The 12,720-nt window shown below is 37.6% G+C and overlaps 2 protein-coding genes across 2 annotated transcripts; one reads left to right on the top strand and one right to left on the bottom strand.

Annotated features, from left to right (window-relative positions):
• Window positions 1–926: 926 nt before the first annotated feature.
• LOC106177266 (uncharacterized) lies at window positions 927–10,113 on the top strand. Its single transcript, XM_024077274.2, has 12 exons — window positions 927–1,254; window positions 1,709–2,020; window positions 2,604–2,734; window positions 3,173–3,269; window positions 4,068–4,232; window positions 4,685–4,931; window positions 6,043–6,335; window positions 6,683–6,997; window positions 7,520–7,650; window positions 7,868–7,964; window positions 8,381–8,545; window positions 9,304–10,113. Exons 1-12 carry the CDS (start codon window positions 927–929, stop codon window positions 9,552–9,554), a joined length of 2,532 nt encoding a protein of 843 aa, XP_023933042.2. The 3' UTR covers window positions 9,555–10,113.
• A 456-nt stretch (window positions 10,114–10,569) lies between these two features.
• Window positions 10,570–12,412, bottom strand: LOC106177270 (putative palmitoyltransferase ZDHHC24). The gene is made up of 2 exons (XM_013559996.2): window positions 11,696–12,412; window positions 10,570–11,264 (listed from the first exon to the last, which is right to left on the bottom strand). The coding sequence occupies exons 1-2, from the start codon at window positions 12,240–12,242 to the stop codon at window positions 10,828–10,830; spliced, it is 984 nt and encodes a 327-aa protein (XP_013415450.2). The 5' UTR covers window positions 12,243–12,412; the 3' UTR covers window positions 10,570–10,827.
• Between the last annotated feature and the right edge of the window lie 308 nt (window positions 12,413–12,720).

Raw genomic sequence — 12,720 nt, 5'->3', positions numbered from 1 at the left:
TTGATTACATTCGCTGCTGAACAGAAAGCGCATAACGAAAATATGTCCATATGGAAGTTGACTATGGATTGAGGAAAAAAAAAAACAAGGGTCTGATCAATATTGATTGGTCTTAATGCTTTTATACCCGAAGCTCGCGTGGAATTGAAATGAACCCACCCCTATAGTAAATTGTTTACCCCAGGAAAATTAATGTTTTGCCAAAATGAACAGTTGTCATCCCTTTAAGCAGTTGTATATATCACTCAGTGATATTTAATCTACGACATGTATCATTCAGTGATATTTAATCTACGACATGTATCACTCAGTGATATTTAATCTACGACATGTATCACTCAGTGATATTTAATCTACGACATGTATCACTCAGTGATATTTAATCTACGACATGTATCACTCAGTGATATTTAATCTACGACATGTATCACTCAGTGATATTTAATCTACGACATGTATCATTCAGTGATATTTAATCTACGACATGTATCATTCACTTTACCAGCATATTTTTACGGATATTTACTTTCTGCCGCCGTTCTTGAATATTCGTCTCTTTTTCAATGAACTTAAATTGATTAACTGACCATTGCCATCATCAGTTCAATAATTACAATTTTACTGTTCCTACATAACATAAAAGGTCAATATGATCGACGGCGAAATACAAGGGCTTTTCTTTACGAAGTTTAAGTGTTCTTTGCTAAGGGAAATTAAGTAGATATTGATTGGTTTAGAAAATCCAAATACATTATATCCCATGCATTATGTGTTACTCTTATTTAAATCTTGAGTTTCGATTAATTAAAGCAGCTGGGGGAAAGGTGATTGAAAAAAGCAGTTTTTATGGAAAGTTAAAGCATAAAGTTCATTTAGCAAAGAAAAGCGGAGAAAACGTTGTTAGAAGATTCAGTGAAACTCATATTATGGCAAAGTTGCTCCAGCTGTTACTTCTAAGCTGTAATATTGCTAATTCAGCAGAAATTGTTGGGTTAAGACAACGCAACTTCAAAGCACAAACAGGACAGCGATTGATAAATGGCGTCTTCGGTGGCACGCAGTATGTGACTTGGCGTGTGAGCTCAAAGATTGCCTGTACTGTGAGGTGCCTCCACCTCGGGTCTGACACCTGTGTATCTGTCAACTATCACATGGAAAATAAGACGTGCGAAATAAATGACAAGACGACCTACGATGGCGCTGACACAATGACAGTAGCTGACAGTGGCTGGGTGTTCCTCAACTCTGGCATTGGTTGGTGAATTTTTAATCGTAAAATAATAATACTTAAAATATTTATAATAATAATAATATTAATTTTATAAAAATATATATTATAAATATAAATGTCTATTATATAATTTATTATTATTATTATTATTATTATTATTATTATTATCACCCCCGACCGGGAGATTGTTTTCAATGCGGTTAGCTAGTACGTTAGTGCTTTGCTAGTTGTTACTAAATAATTAATTGATTTTACTATTACTATACAAGTAAGGGGCGTTGTGCTCACCATGTATATGCGTAGTCCAATGAATTGTTGTACAAATGTTCACGTTGAAGGCAAATTTATCCGCAAAACTAGCAGAGTGTCTGCAAAAATAATAAAGTCCAACAAAGCTCAGTCCAAATTTTCGACATCACAGCAATGAGCCTATTTTAAAGATGTCAGAATAGTGGGCCAGTGTTGATGTATTTCTAGGCCCTCCACAACCACCAGTGATCTCGTCGTTAAACACAAGTGTAGCAAACACTGCCGTGGTCACTTGGGCAGCAGGCGATGACGGCGGCTTTGACCAAACCTTTACTCTAGATATTAAAGAGTTTGGTAGTGACGACAGCACCTACGTCACCAAGCTGACCATGGCCGACCCTGGTCACAGCAATAATGTGACGTCACTCGTGTCAAACCTGTATATGGGTGTCACCTATACCGTGCGACTGACGGCGACGAATACAAGGCCATTAGGGGTCAATAATGCCTCTGTAACAGCCTCGTTTAACTTTACAAATGGTAAGTGATCAGATAAATGAATTGAACAGCGCTTTGTTACTTTAATGTTTATTTGACTGATGAATGCTGGTTTCAATTACAATACATGATGCCACAACAACACATATAAAATATAGTTAAAAGTAATGCGGTATGCGCAGCATCTGGTATTTACCATTAGTCATATAAGATATGGTATCTGGAATTAGAATACATCTTAAAGGCTTGGCAGAGTAAGTGTGATAATTTGTAAACAAAACACGTGGATTTGGAGCTGCATCGGGCTTTCAGAGTTGATCAAGATTGTATATTAGAAGTGATTGCATTTTCTGTAATGTCTCCAATCAGCAAGCTCAGAAAGTTATTTATTTTGAGTATCATTAATTGGCACAGCGCACCCAACTGATAAACATACGTGAGCGTTGTTGCGAAGTTCATGTAATTTATCGGTCAATATGCTATTATGTAGGTAAGATGATGGTCAGGCTTTTAGACCATAAACCGTGTATATTTCGATATTTGCTTTGCCATTAAATTACTGAAACAAGATTGATCTTGTGAATACCCCTTCAAAAGATATAAACGATTTTCTTTGAATTAGTAGAGAGAAGGGACTGCGCAGATCTGTATAACAATGGCGTGAATACAAGTGGAGTCTACAGTATTATTCCTGTGAACAGCTCTGATTTCTTTGATGCGTACTGTGATATGGATACTGATGGAGGAGGATGGACGGTCAGTACTGATATCACTTTCTGCAAAAGATGAGGCAAAAACTTGATAACTACGCGTAAATGAAATTTTACTCGCTCAAGAAGTTAACCTCTTAATGATTTCTCCAAATTCAAGTTATTTAGAACAAATACGTCAGCATACCCATTGTTTTAAAAGCTATTTACCGTTTTTTTGTAAAAATGTTTCGGGTTTTATGTACTATTAAAAAGTATTTTATTCATAATAGTACGCAATGAACTGTACTTGGAGTTTCAGTTACCACTAATTGATTTGATTGAGGCTTATTTAAGCATTGGTGCTTTATTTTATCACTGTTCGAAATACAAAAATAATTAAATAAAGAAAGTCAAAGATATCATATTAAAAGCCACCTTTAATAACCATGAAGCTATTTTGTGAGTAATGTTTTATTTTGATGTTTGATTTTTTTCATTCTAGTTGTTTCAGAAGCGTATGGACGGTTCTGTTGATTTCTACCGTAATTGGACTTCATACAAAGACGGCTTTGGAGATTTGAACGGGGAGCATTGGTTAGGTACATGTAAAGGAACTATTAAGAGCACCAATATAAAATGAATAACAGCTAATTTAACAATTACGACAGTAAATGGAAAAAAAATAAGAAAAATGAAAACTGAGTCATTTATATATAGTTACAATGTTCACCTACAAATCAATCGTTGGCATATAAACATGCACTTGCATGCAAACACAAAGGAATAACTTAATTAAGATCATAAGTGTACTAATCTGTTAGAGGAACATTTATTAATTTTGTATTGTAAACTGTAGTTCATATGCATTAAGTTTTTTGAGCGTAAACTTCAAGCTTGTAAAGGCACTTCACTTACCTTTATAAAAAAAGGCCAAATTGTGTTAATGCTCCTAAAAAGTATGACATGACAATATAGTGAATGACATAAAAAACGTTTTTAGACTATTCTAGAATGGTAATCTAGCCGCTTTACGCTATCCTCTAGCTTTACCCCTTCCTGGACGTTGTCAAAGCCTTCTCATGTACACACACTGGACAAAAGAAGAGTCACCTCCCTAAATCAGAGTAGTCAAAGTTATTAACCTGAAGAGGCGGAATATAAACAATGTCAGAATATCGATACAGTTTAATTGTTCAGTCAGAACCGTTTCTTTTGTGAAATTTTATGTTAATAAAATAATACCAGGAGCATATCATTCCACAGTCATTTATCCCCCCAAAGTACTGGTTCAGTAGGGGTATCACTTCCATTGTACAGTGTGTGTACTTTCTCTGCTTTACAGATTTTTATAAACGCGGCAAAATTGTTCAGATATTCCATAAAATACTTATTTACAGGTAACGACAAGATCCACCTCCTGACTGAACAAGCCAGCTATGAGCTGCGTGTGGATATGGAGGACGCGGACGGTGTTTGGGCGTACGCACACTACGACCATTTTGCTCTCTCCTCAGAGGCGGCCAACTATCAGTTGACTGTTGGAACATATTCTGGAACCGCAGGTAGTGTGCTCTGAGCTGTGTTATATTATCAACAAGATTAAGTACATGTAGTTTTATTGTAAGTAAATGCATCAGGCAATATATATTGCTATGGCAGTTCATATTTACTTTGATCTAAAAAAAGTACATTTCAACGCACGAATTAGACATAAAGCTTTATTTCTATCAAAAACTAATAGAAGATAAAAACGGTAATTGCCAACCTTTAAATATACCCATTTCGAAGAACGGAACGTTTCGTCGAAAACCGAAAAAAAAAATACACATGAATGTAGGAGCTGGATTATCCAAAGCTTAGCATAATAACATTATTTACCATACTAAATAATTAGCGTGCTATAAGCGTGTGGCCCCATGCATGCACGTTGAGGTAAGTGTATACCAGCGTGATTTGGTTTTAAACGTATATGATAGTTTGAATGCAATTGTGGAACTGATATATTTATTTTCAGGGGATTCATTTTCAAGGCACAATGGTCAAGTTTTTACTACAAAAGACCAAGGTCCAAATAACGGACAGTGCGCAAAAACATACAAGGGAGCGTGGTGGTATCAAAATTGTCACTCATCGAACTTGAACGGCCTGTATCACCATGGTAACCACACGTCATACGCTGACGGGGTCAACTGGTATACGTTCAGGGGCTATCATCACTCTTTGAAAACAACCGTGATGAAAATCCGCCCTATTAACTTTTAGTCGGGTTCTATTAACTTTTAAGTTAAAATTAACGATAGTGTCTGTCAGTCATCCTGAGTATTAAAGATTCCTTAAAACTCACCCGAGTAATGTACTCTCAGCATGTCTTGGCCATTATTGGTACATACATGGTGGACGTTGCTGATCAGCGGTCAATAATGAGACCGGACCAGCAATTTTGATGACGCTCCGGGGCGACAAACCATCAACGGCATTGATAATTGTCTAACAGTTCAGTTGCCCTAGATGCGACAAGATGTGCATTGTATATTACTGAAACAGGAAGAAGCAGACTTAGTGTAAATCAGGCAGATGTAGAGTTATTCAAGACCAGGTATTCAGAGCCCGTAACTTGGTGCGATTCCTCTCCTCTTTAAGTGTCCTCTGTATACTTACATTTTATACATAGTATTTTTCTCTAGCTTATCCGTGCCTCTTTAGGTGTGGCGCCCTAAACACGTGCTTAGGCTGTTTATACATAAATCCGGCCCTAGAAGCACACGAGCAGAAGCGGTCAGCCATAACTGACAATATGGTTGATGATGTCATTCATGTAAATTGTTCAATTCTCCGTAAACTAACGGATTGATCCGGATGTCCTCCAATTAAGTGTATTGGGCCAAGTTTCTGAAGCGAACAACATCTCCAAGCCAACATTTGGGACACAGGAAAATAACTTACCCTGCAGACGGTTTGACGTTCTTGACAAATCGTTTCAGAAGACTAGCGTTGATCTACTAACCATTCATTGGGTCATTTGGTCTCCTTAATTAAAGGCAAACGTGGTCGATGGTGTAGTGCAATATCTTTGATGGACAAAGACGCCAAGTTCTGTACCAGGGATTAGATTGAACAGATGTAAATATGGATTAGATAAGCCAATTGAACACAATACAAAACAGTGTGTTAACAGTTTTTACTATTTACAATAATTCAGTTCTAGATTTCACATTAATCAAGTGAAGTTAATCGAATAGGCGCTCGGAGGAATTTGCTGTTTTGTACAAAGAAAAGGTGGAAGATTTAGCCAGTGTGTCAGACGGCGACAAAGCGCGCTTAAGAAGATTCCATGAAACTCATGGCAAAGCTGCTTCAGCTGTTACTTATAAGCTGTAATATTGCTGATTCAGCAGTGGGTGTTGGGTTAAGACAAGGCAACTTCGCGGCACAGGCAGGACACAGATTGCTAAATGGTGTCTTTGGCGGCAAACATTTGGCTTCATATGCTAGCTCTAAGATTGCCTGTACTGTGAGGTGCCTCCGCCTCGGGTCTGCCACCTGTGTATCTGTCAACTATCACGTGGAAAATAAGACGTGTGAAATAAATGACAAGACGATCTACGATGGCGCTGACACAATGACAGTAGCTGACAGTGGCTGGGTGTACCTTAACTCTGGAATTGGTCAGTGTGTTTTTAATATTTTATATATTTATTGTTATTGCTATTTATTTACTTATTTGAACAAATGCATGCCTAGATGATCCATGGAATTTATCATAAAATATGTCGATTGCATTTCGGGAAATTTTTAAAGACAAGGCTGGATAAAGGATGAAGATAGGAGAGCTAGTGCCAGGAATGTGGCTATATGCTAGACGACCAAGATACGCCTAGATTTTGCATAGCAATTAAAAAACTTGTTTCAACATCTTTTCACTTCATATCATTTTTATTACTTTTAATATGTGTGGCATGCGCATGGTGCTTAAAACACTGCGTATTTACATAATTCATTGATTAATTTCTAGGACCGCCACAACCACCAGTGATATCATCGTTGAACACAACTGTAGCAAACACTGCGGTGGTCACTTGGGCAGCAGGTGATAATGGCGGCTTTGACCAAACCTTTACTCTAGATGTGAAACAGTTTGGTGCTGTCGACAACACCTACGTCACCAAGCTGACCATGGGCGACCCAGGTCACCGCAATAATGTGACGTCAGTTTTGTCTAATCTCCCTATGGGTGTTGCCTATACCATGCGGCTGACGGCGATGAATTCAAGGCCACTTGGAGTCAATAATGCTACAGTTACAGCCTCGTTTAACTTCACAAATTATGGTAAGTGCATTGAACAAATTGAATGATTGGTCATTTTCCTGCTGTTTGCGATTGAGGTTGATTTGTACTCAGACTTCACGTTTTCAGGACAGAATGGTGAAACAACGAGCACAAACATGTATAGTCGTAAAGTAATGCAGTACGTCCCATAAACTTGTAATTTGCGACAGGACAAACATCTGCATTGGACATGATCAAGATAATAAACATATGTCCCGGTATAAGCAATAAAGCATAACATACAAATATGTGCGTATATAGTCGAGTGTGATTTCGATCTTCTGCAAACTCGGAATATTACCATTCTGTGTTGAGTGTGAAGATTCAACAATTATCTATCAGTAAGTCTTTACAAGTGAGTGCGAATTATTTTAAAGGTCGATAAGAAATAGCGTAGTTCAAATTGTGATCACTGTGGAGCGCAAAGGACATTAACCAAGGGTATTTACATTGCAATAAAATGAATGAGACGCCATTGATTTCATCAACTTTCTCTTAGTAACATTTACCTTGACTTATTAGAGAGGAAGGACTGCGCAGATCTGTATAACAATGGCGTAAATACCAGTGGGATCTACAGCATTATTCCTGTGAACAGTCCTACTTCCTTTGATGTGTACTGTGACATGGACACTGATGGAGGAGGATGGACGGTCAGTTTTGATATTAATATCTGCAAATTTTAGATAGGAGGAACATTTACATAAATAAGTAAAAAATCAACCATGGATTAAAGCTAGCTGATTCTAATTTTCATTTTGTTTTCATATTGTTTTCATTCTTACAGACTTACTGAATCACTTCCGTATGTAGTTTTTAAAAGACGGTTTACGTTGATGAATATGCTTCAAATTTTTTTTTCGTTTCAAGTTGTTTCAGAAGCGCATGGACGGCTCTGTTGACTTCTATAGAAATTGGACCTCATACAAAGACGGGTTTGGAAATTTAAGTTCAGAACACTGGCTAGGTATGGTTATTGTAACAGTGAGTCCTCAAGGCGAAAATGTTACTTGTTTTTCTGTAATAAAAAGAGCTTTATTCAACGGGATTATGGCAGATATAAAAAAGAGAATGAATGTTTTTCTGGTTTATCTACTGATGTTCTCGCACATATTAATCGCTGGTGCAAGTATTTGAGCCTGCAAGACGTTACTAATTATGGAAATCAAAGAAAAAATCTCATTTATTATTATTCTTAAATCTGGTCATTATTGCATCTGCTGTTGTCTTTAAGATTTTGGTTTTCACGTATTTAAGCTTACTAATATACTTGTTCATTAATTATTTATTTGTATGTTACATTTAACTCCCATCCAGTATTCTAATAAGTTTAAGGCAAAATTGTGTAACATTTATATATTCCAAAAAAATATTAATTAACAGGTAACGACAAGATCCACCTCCTGACTGAACAAGACAGCTATGAGCTGCGTGTGGATATGGAGGACGCGGATGGTGTCTGGGCGTACGCTCACTATGACAACTTTGCCATCTCATCAGAGTCGGCCAACTATCAGTTGACTGTTGGAACATATTCTGGGACCGCGGGTAATTGAATTTGACACAATATCATGGTCGCGTATTTTTTTGAAATATATTTTAAAATATTTACTGAAAAGAAAATGTGCCATAACATTTTTTATAAATGAAAGACAGCGTGTTAGAGTTATGCTTACACTTAAATACCATCGATCATCACTGTTCATAAAATGAATTACCCCTTCAAATGTGCAGTTTATTGAACTTGCAGTCTTTCACTCGTACATGTACTTCAGCAATGGATATTTTAAGACAAACGATGACATTGTGTTTTCAGTCATAATAACAGTCACCAACAATTTTGTCAAATTACTTGTACGCACTTGTTCAGCACCAAATACATATCATAAAGTCAAAAAGGATGTGAAAATTACTGCGATATAGATAGAATCCTTATGGCAAATGGAAGCCAGCTATGATTTACTCAATTTACTGATAGATGCCAACGGGCAGTAAGGCTGTGAAAAACATTTTAAGCAACCTAAAATCGACTTAATTTTGTAACAGACCCATGTCCAATCATTGAATGTATCATTATCTTCATTGACAGTCATTTTTGAATACCCAAGGATACCTATTTATTACATATCGGATACCAATACACAGTATATATACATGTAAAGAGTCTGCCATTATTTCTGATCCCACTCTCTGCTAAATCCCGAGAAATCTCAAATCATTTTGGTCTTAGCCGCGCGATTTTGGGCTTTTTGGGATGTTTTCCACCAGAAAAGGTATATTGCATGTAACCAACTATTTTTTTTCAGGTGATTCACTAGCACTGCTTCACAATGGAATGGAGTTCACTACGAAAGATCATGGCAGCAATGGCGGTAATTGTGCGATTACTTTCAAGGGGGCGTGGTGGTATGGCAGCTGTCACCTTTCGAACTTGAACGGCCTGTATCACCTTGGTGACCACACGTCATTCGCTGACGGGGTCAACTGGAAAACATTCAGGGGTTATTATCACTCCTTGAAGACAACCGAGATGAAGATCCGCCCTGTTAATTTTTAGCCAGATGCCACTTTCATTGGCTGGATGTACAGACAGAAAAAACTTCATAGTGCTTCTCAGTCATCTTGAGATTCGAAGGTCCCTGAAAACTGACTATCGGTCTTACTACCAGCATATGCATGCTCCTAATTTTCAGGGTCATTACAGCCCCTATACATAAATGAGGTATCGAATCGTCTTACAACAGAACCTTCAACATGTTCTTCCGCGTCTGTTGAAAAAGATCTTCAGCCAGAAAATTTGTCAAAGTAGCCATCTTCAGGTTAAGATAGAGCTACAGGAGCCCATTTGAATAACGTAACTATTTCTATGAGGTTTTAGCCTTAAATAAAAATATTTTAAAACGAGTTTTAAAACAAGTATAATAAATATTCCATTCAATATCTCGGGCTAAAGTATACTTAATCTTTCGCCTAGAAATTAAGACCGAAAGAAAGTCATTTATATTTATCATTGTGCCGTCAAACACACATGCACCAGCTCAACATTGTCGTGTAGATTTTTATAGCTACATGTTCTTGGAATGTAAAGTAATCAAAATGACCTCGTAATAAAGGTTTGTAAGCTTACTTTTGTCATTTGTATTTGAGTCATTTTGTGAAGGAAAAATGAACGTTTTGAACATACAGTATGTGAAAAGGTCAGGGAAATGTGAATATTAACATATTTCGGTTATATTTTTTATTGAACACATATGTACTTGGATTGTGTAATCCGTTTATTTATCTATTTATTTATTTTGCACATCTGAAGAAGGATCTACACAGATCAATAAAAAAATCACAGGAAATTTCGTATGGCTATATTACACGGACTTCTTTGACCTAAGCACTGTACACGGTAGTAAAGGCGAGATATGGTCCTTCTTTGGTTAGGGATTTTCACTGCCAAAAGGGCGGCTCATTCGAACCAACCAAAATTCTCTGGCTACGGTCTGTAAATGAGACGGGAGTTTATACCCTATATTTCCCCTTACTTTTGACTAGCTATACTTTGGTGACAGAGGAATACTTGCTGAATTTTACAGAATAATTTATTTTGTAATGATATTAAAACACTGTCCTTGCCAAGCAAGCAAAAAACTTTTTTTTTACGTTTCCCATCTTCCAACATGCACGATTTATAATTAAAAATCTTTTGTCACTTGATTCACGTATATGATGTACCAGCAGAAGAATTGTTGAAATATGTAACCAATTTTTCTCAGTGAGATAATTAACGTTCTAAAGTTCATTCACTTTGCTTCATATCACATTAGATTTTCTACATGACATCATCTGAATTTCGCATCTCTGTAACCGAGGAATGAATGTATTTTATTGATAATAACATAAACAATACTGTTCCTCCCAAACACTGCCTCAACATTCCTTTTAAATCCACTGCTTTGCACCTTGATTCCTTTCTTCCGCTCGTACCTCGTCTGTCCAGTGATCATCTGAACAGCCTGCGCATACAGCAATCTAGTGAACAGCCCAAAGAGAAACATACCAACACTTGTTAAACCAGCGACGAAGAATTCATAAAAGGAGAGGTATCCGAACATGAGGGCTATGTGTGGCGCCACTAAGATTACCGGTGTCCAGTGATTTAGTCCAAGTGTGGACACGTTAAATGAGAAGTTAAGCACGTTCCCGTATAAGGCGAGGAGCCAGCAGGATAGCATCATGTAGACGTATTGTTTCTGGTTGTGTTGTCCAATGCAGCAACCTAGAAAATACACAGAAGACGCAGAGGGAATAATACATGTATATCAAAAATGGAACCCACCCTATGGGGATGTGTGTAAACGTTTTTAATGACTGGATGTGACTCCAAATATTCAGTATTATGCCCGAGCTTGCAAACCTCCACTAAAGCCTAAAGGTGATGTTTCATCGGCGTTGGTTAGTCATCTTATTTCTATATATATTTAGTTGTATCTTTATTTCTTTATTCCACTGGTTAAAATATCTCAAAAGTTATTGGCAAATTTTAACGAACTGTCCAGTTTGGATAGTTTATAAATTATAATATAATTATTCACGGGGAAAATTTGGGATAACACGTAGAATTAATTAGGCTACAGCTAGTTAAATACATGTTTCTTGATTACAGTCACATGTTAGAGCTACATCTACATGTATATGCTGTAACTATACCTGCAAACCAGCAATGGTGATCCTGCAGTCGAACACAGCCGTCACAGAGCTCGCAGTGAAACGACCTCGGTGGGGACTGATTCTGGCACAATGAACAAAATACCCCTTCTGTTTCAGTTCCGGTCCCATGTCCAGTCAAATTTTGCAAGCCGCCAGCGTTCCTGATTATAGCTGCGTCTGAAGATGGTCTCTGATTTCCCTGAAAGTGGTCAAGAGTAACTGCCGTTTCTGACTTCGTTTCGAATTGCTCTTTTCTTGATTCGCTGGAGTGTCCCTGACAGGTGGCGGCCTCTTGAGTTCTTCTGTCGCCATTCACAAGACACCGTGGGAAGTTTTTTCTGACGTTATATACATTCCAGTAAATACTGACGGCTAATACCAGTCCGAATATCACATGGATATACGCTGTTAATGTCCACACGCTGTAGTAAGTAGGAATAACAACCAAGACCTCATAACAAAACGTCAGTGGTCCCCCTATCAACATAAACACTGCCAGGGCGACACGATCTTTCACTGTTCGAGGCCAAAACACGTTGAAAGTCATGTTTTTAATGTCACTTACTTTTTCTTTTCATTTGATGTAAATCAGTATTGATAAGATTAATCGAAAAGGTTACCTTCGATGGGATATAGTGCTTAAAATTCGCGCGAAATAATCAGCGTATGTAGTCATTTCCTGGTTGGAGGTTCTCACTTTCGTGCCTCTTTTATTAAAGATCAAGGTGCGCTAACATTGGGGGCGTCTCGATAGTCCGAAGGTTCATTGGTCCGAAGGTTCATTGGTCCGAAAAGTGGTTACATTTTCATCGATTTTTTAATCAAGGGTTCATTGGTCCGAAGGTTCTATAGTGAACATTCGGACCAATGAACCTTCGGACTATTGAACCTTCGGACTATCGCTACGGCCCCCTAACATTTATAGGGAGCGTTCCCACAAACGCATCGTACTAGCTGGAACGATCTAACTCTGCGGGGTTCTCGCTTAAGTGCATTTATTGTGAGCGGCTTAAATGCCTGGCTAA

Source organism: Lingula anatina, chromosome 10 (assembly GCF_051362555.1).
Source record: "Lingula anatina isolate TDL-2025a chromosome 10, LinAna3.0, whole genome shotgun sequence".
Lineage (NCBI taxonomy): Eukaryota > Metazoa > Brachiopoda > Lingulata > Lingulida > Lingulidae > Lingula > Lingula anatina.
This window is presented reverse-complemented; position numbering and strand designations above follow the sequence as displayed.

Bases quoted from the DNA above. Each gene is read 5' to 3' on its own strand.
- LOC106177266 (XM_024077274.2), top strand. From the start codon at position 927: ATGGCAAAGTTGCTCCAGCTGTTACTTCTAAGCTGTAATATTGCTAAT. The intron at 2,021-2,603 runs GTAAGTGATCAG...TTGAATTAGTAG, and splicing joins CTCGTTTAACTTTACAAATG to AGAGAAGGGACTGCGCAGAT. The intron at 8,546-9,303 runs GTAATTGAATTT...ATTTTTTTTCAG, and splicing joins AACATATTCTGGGACCGCGG to GTGATTCACTAGCACTGCTT.
- LOC106177270 (XM_013559996.2), bottom strand. From the start codon at position 12,242: ATGACTTTCAACGTGTTTTGGCCTCGAACAGTGAAAGATCGTGTCGCC. The intron at 11,265-11,695 runs GTATAGTTACAG...TGTATTTTCTAG, and splicing joins TCACCATTGCTGGTTTGCAG to GTTGCTGCATTGGACAACAC.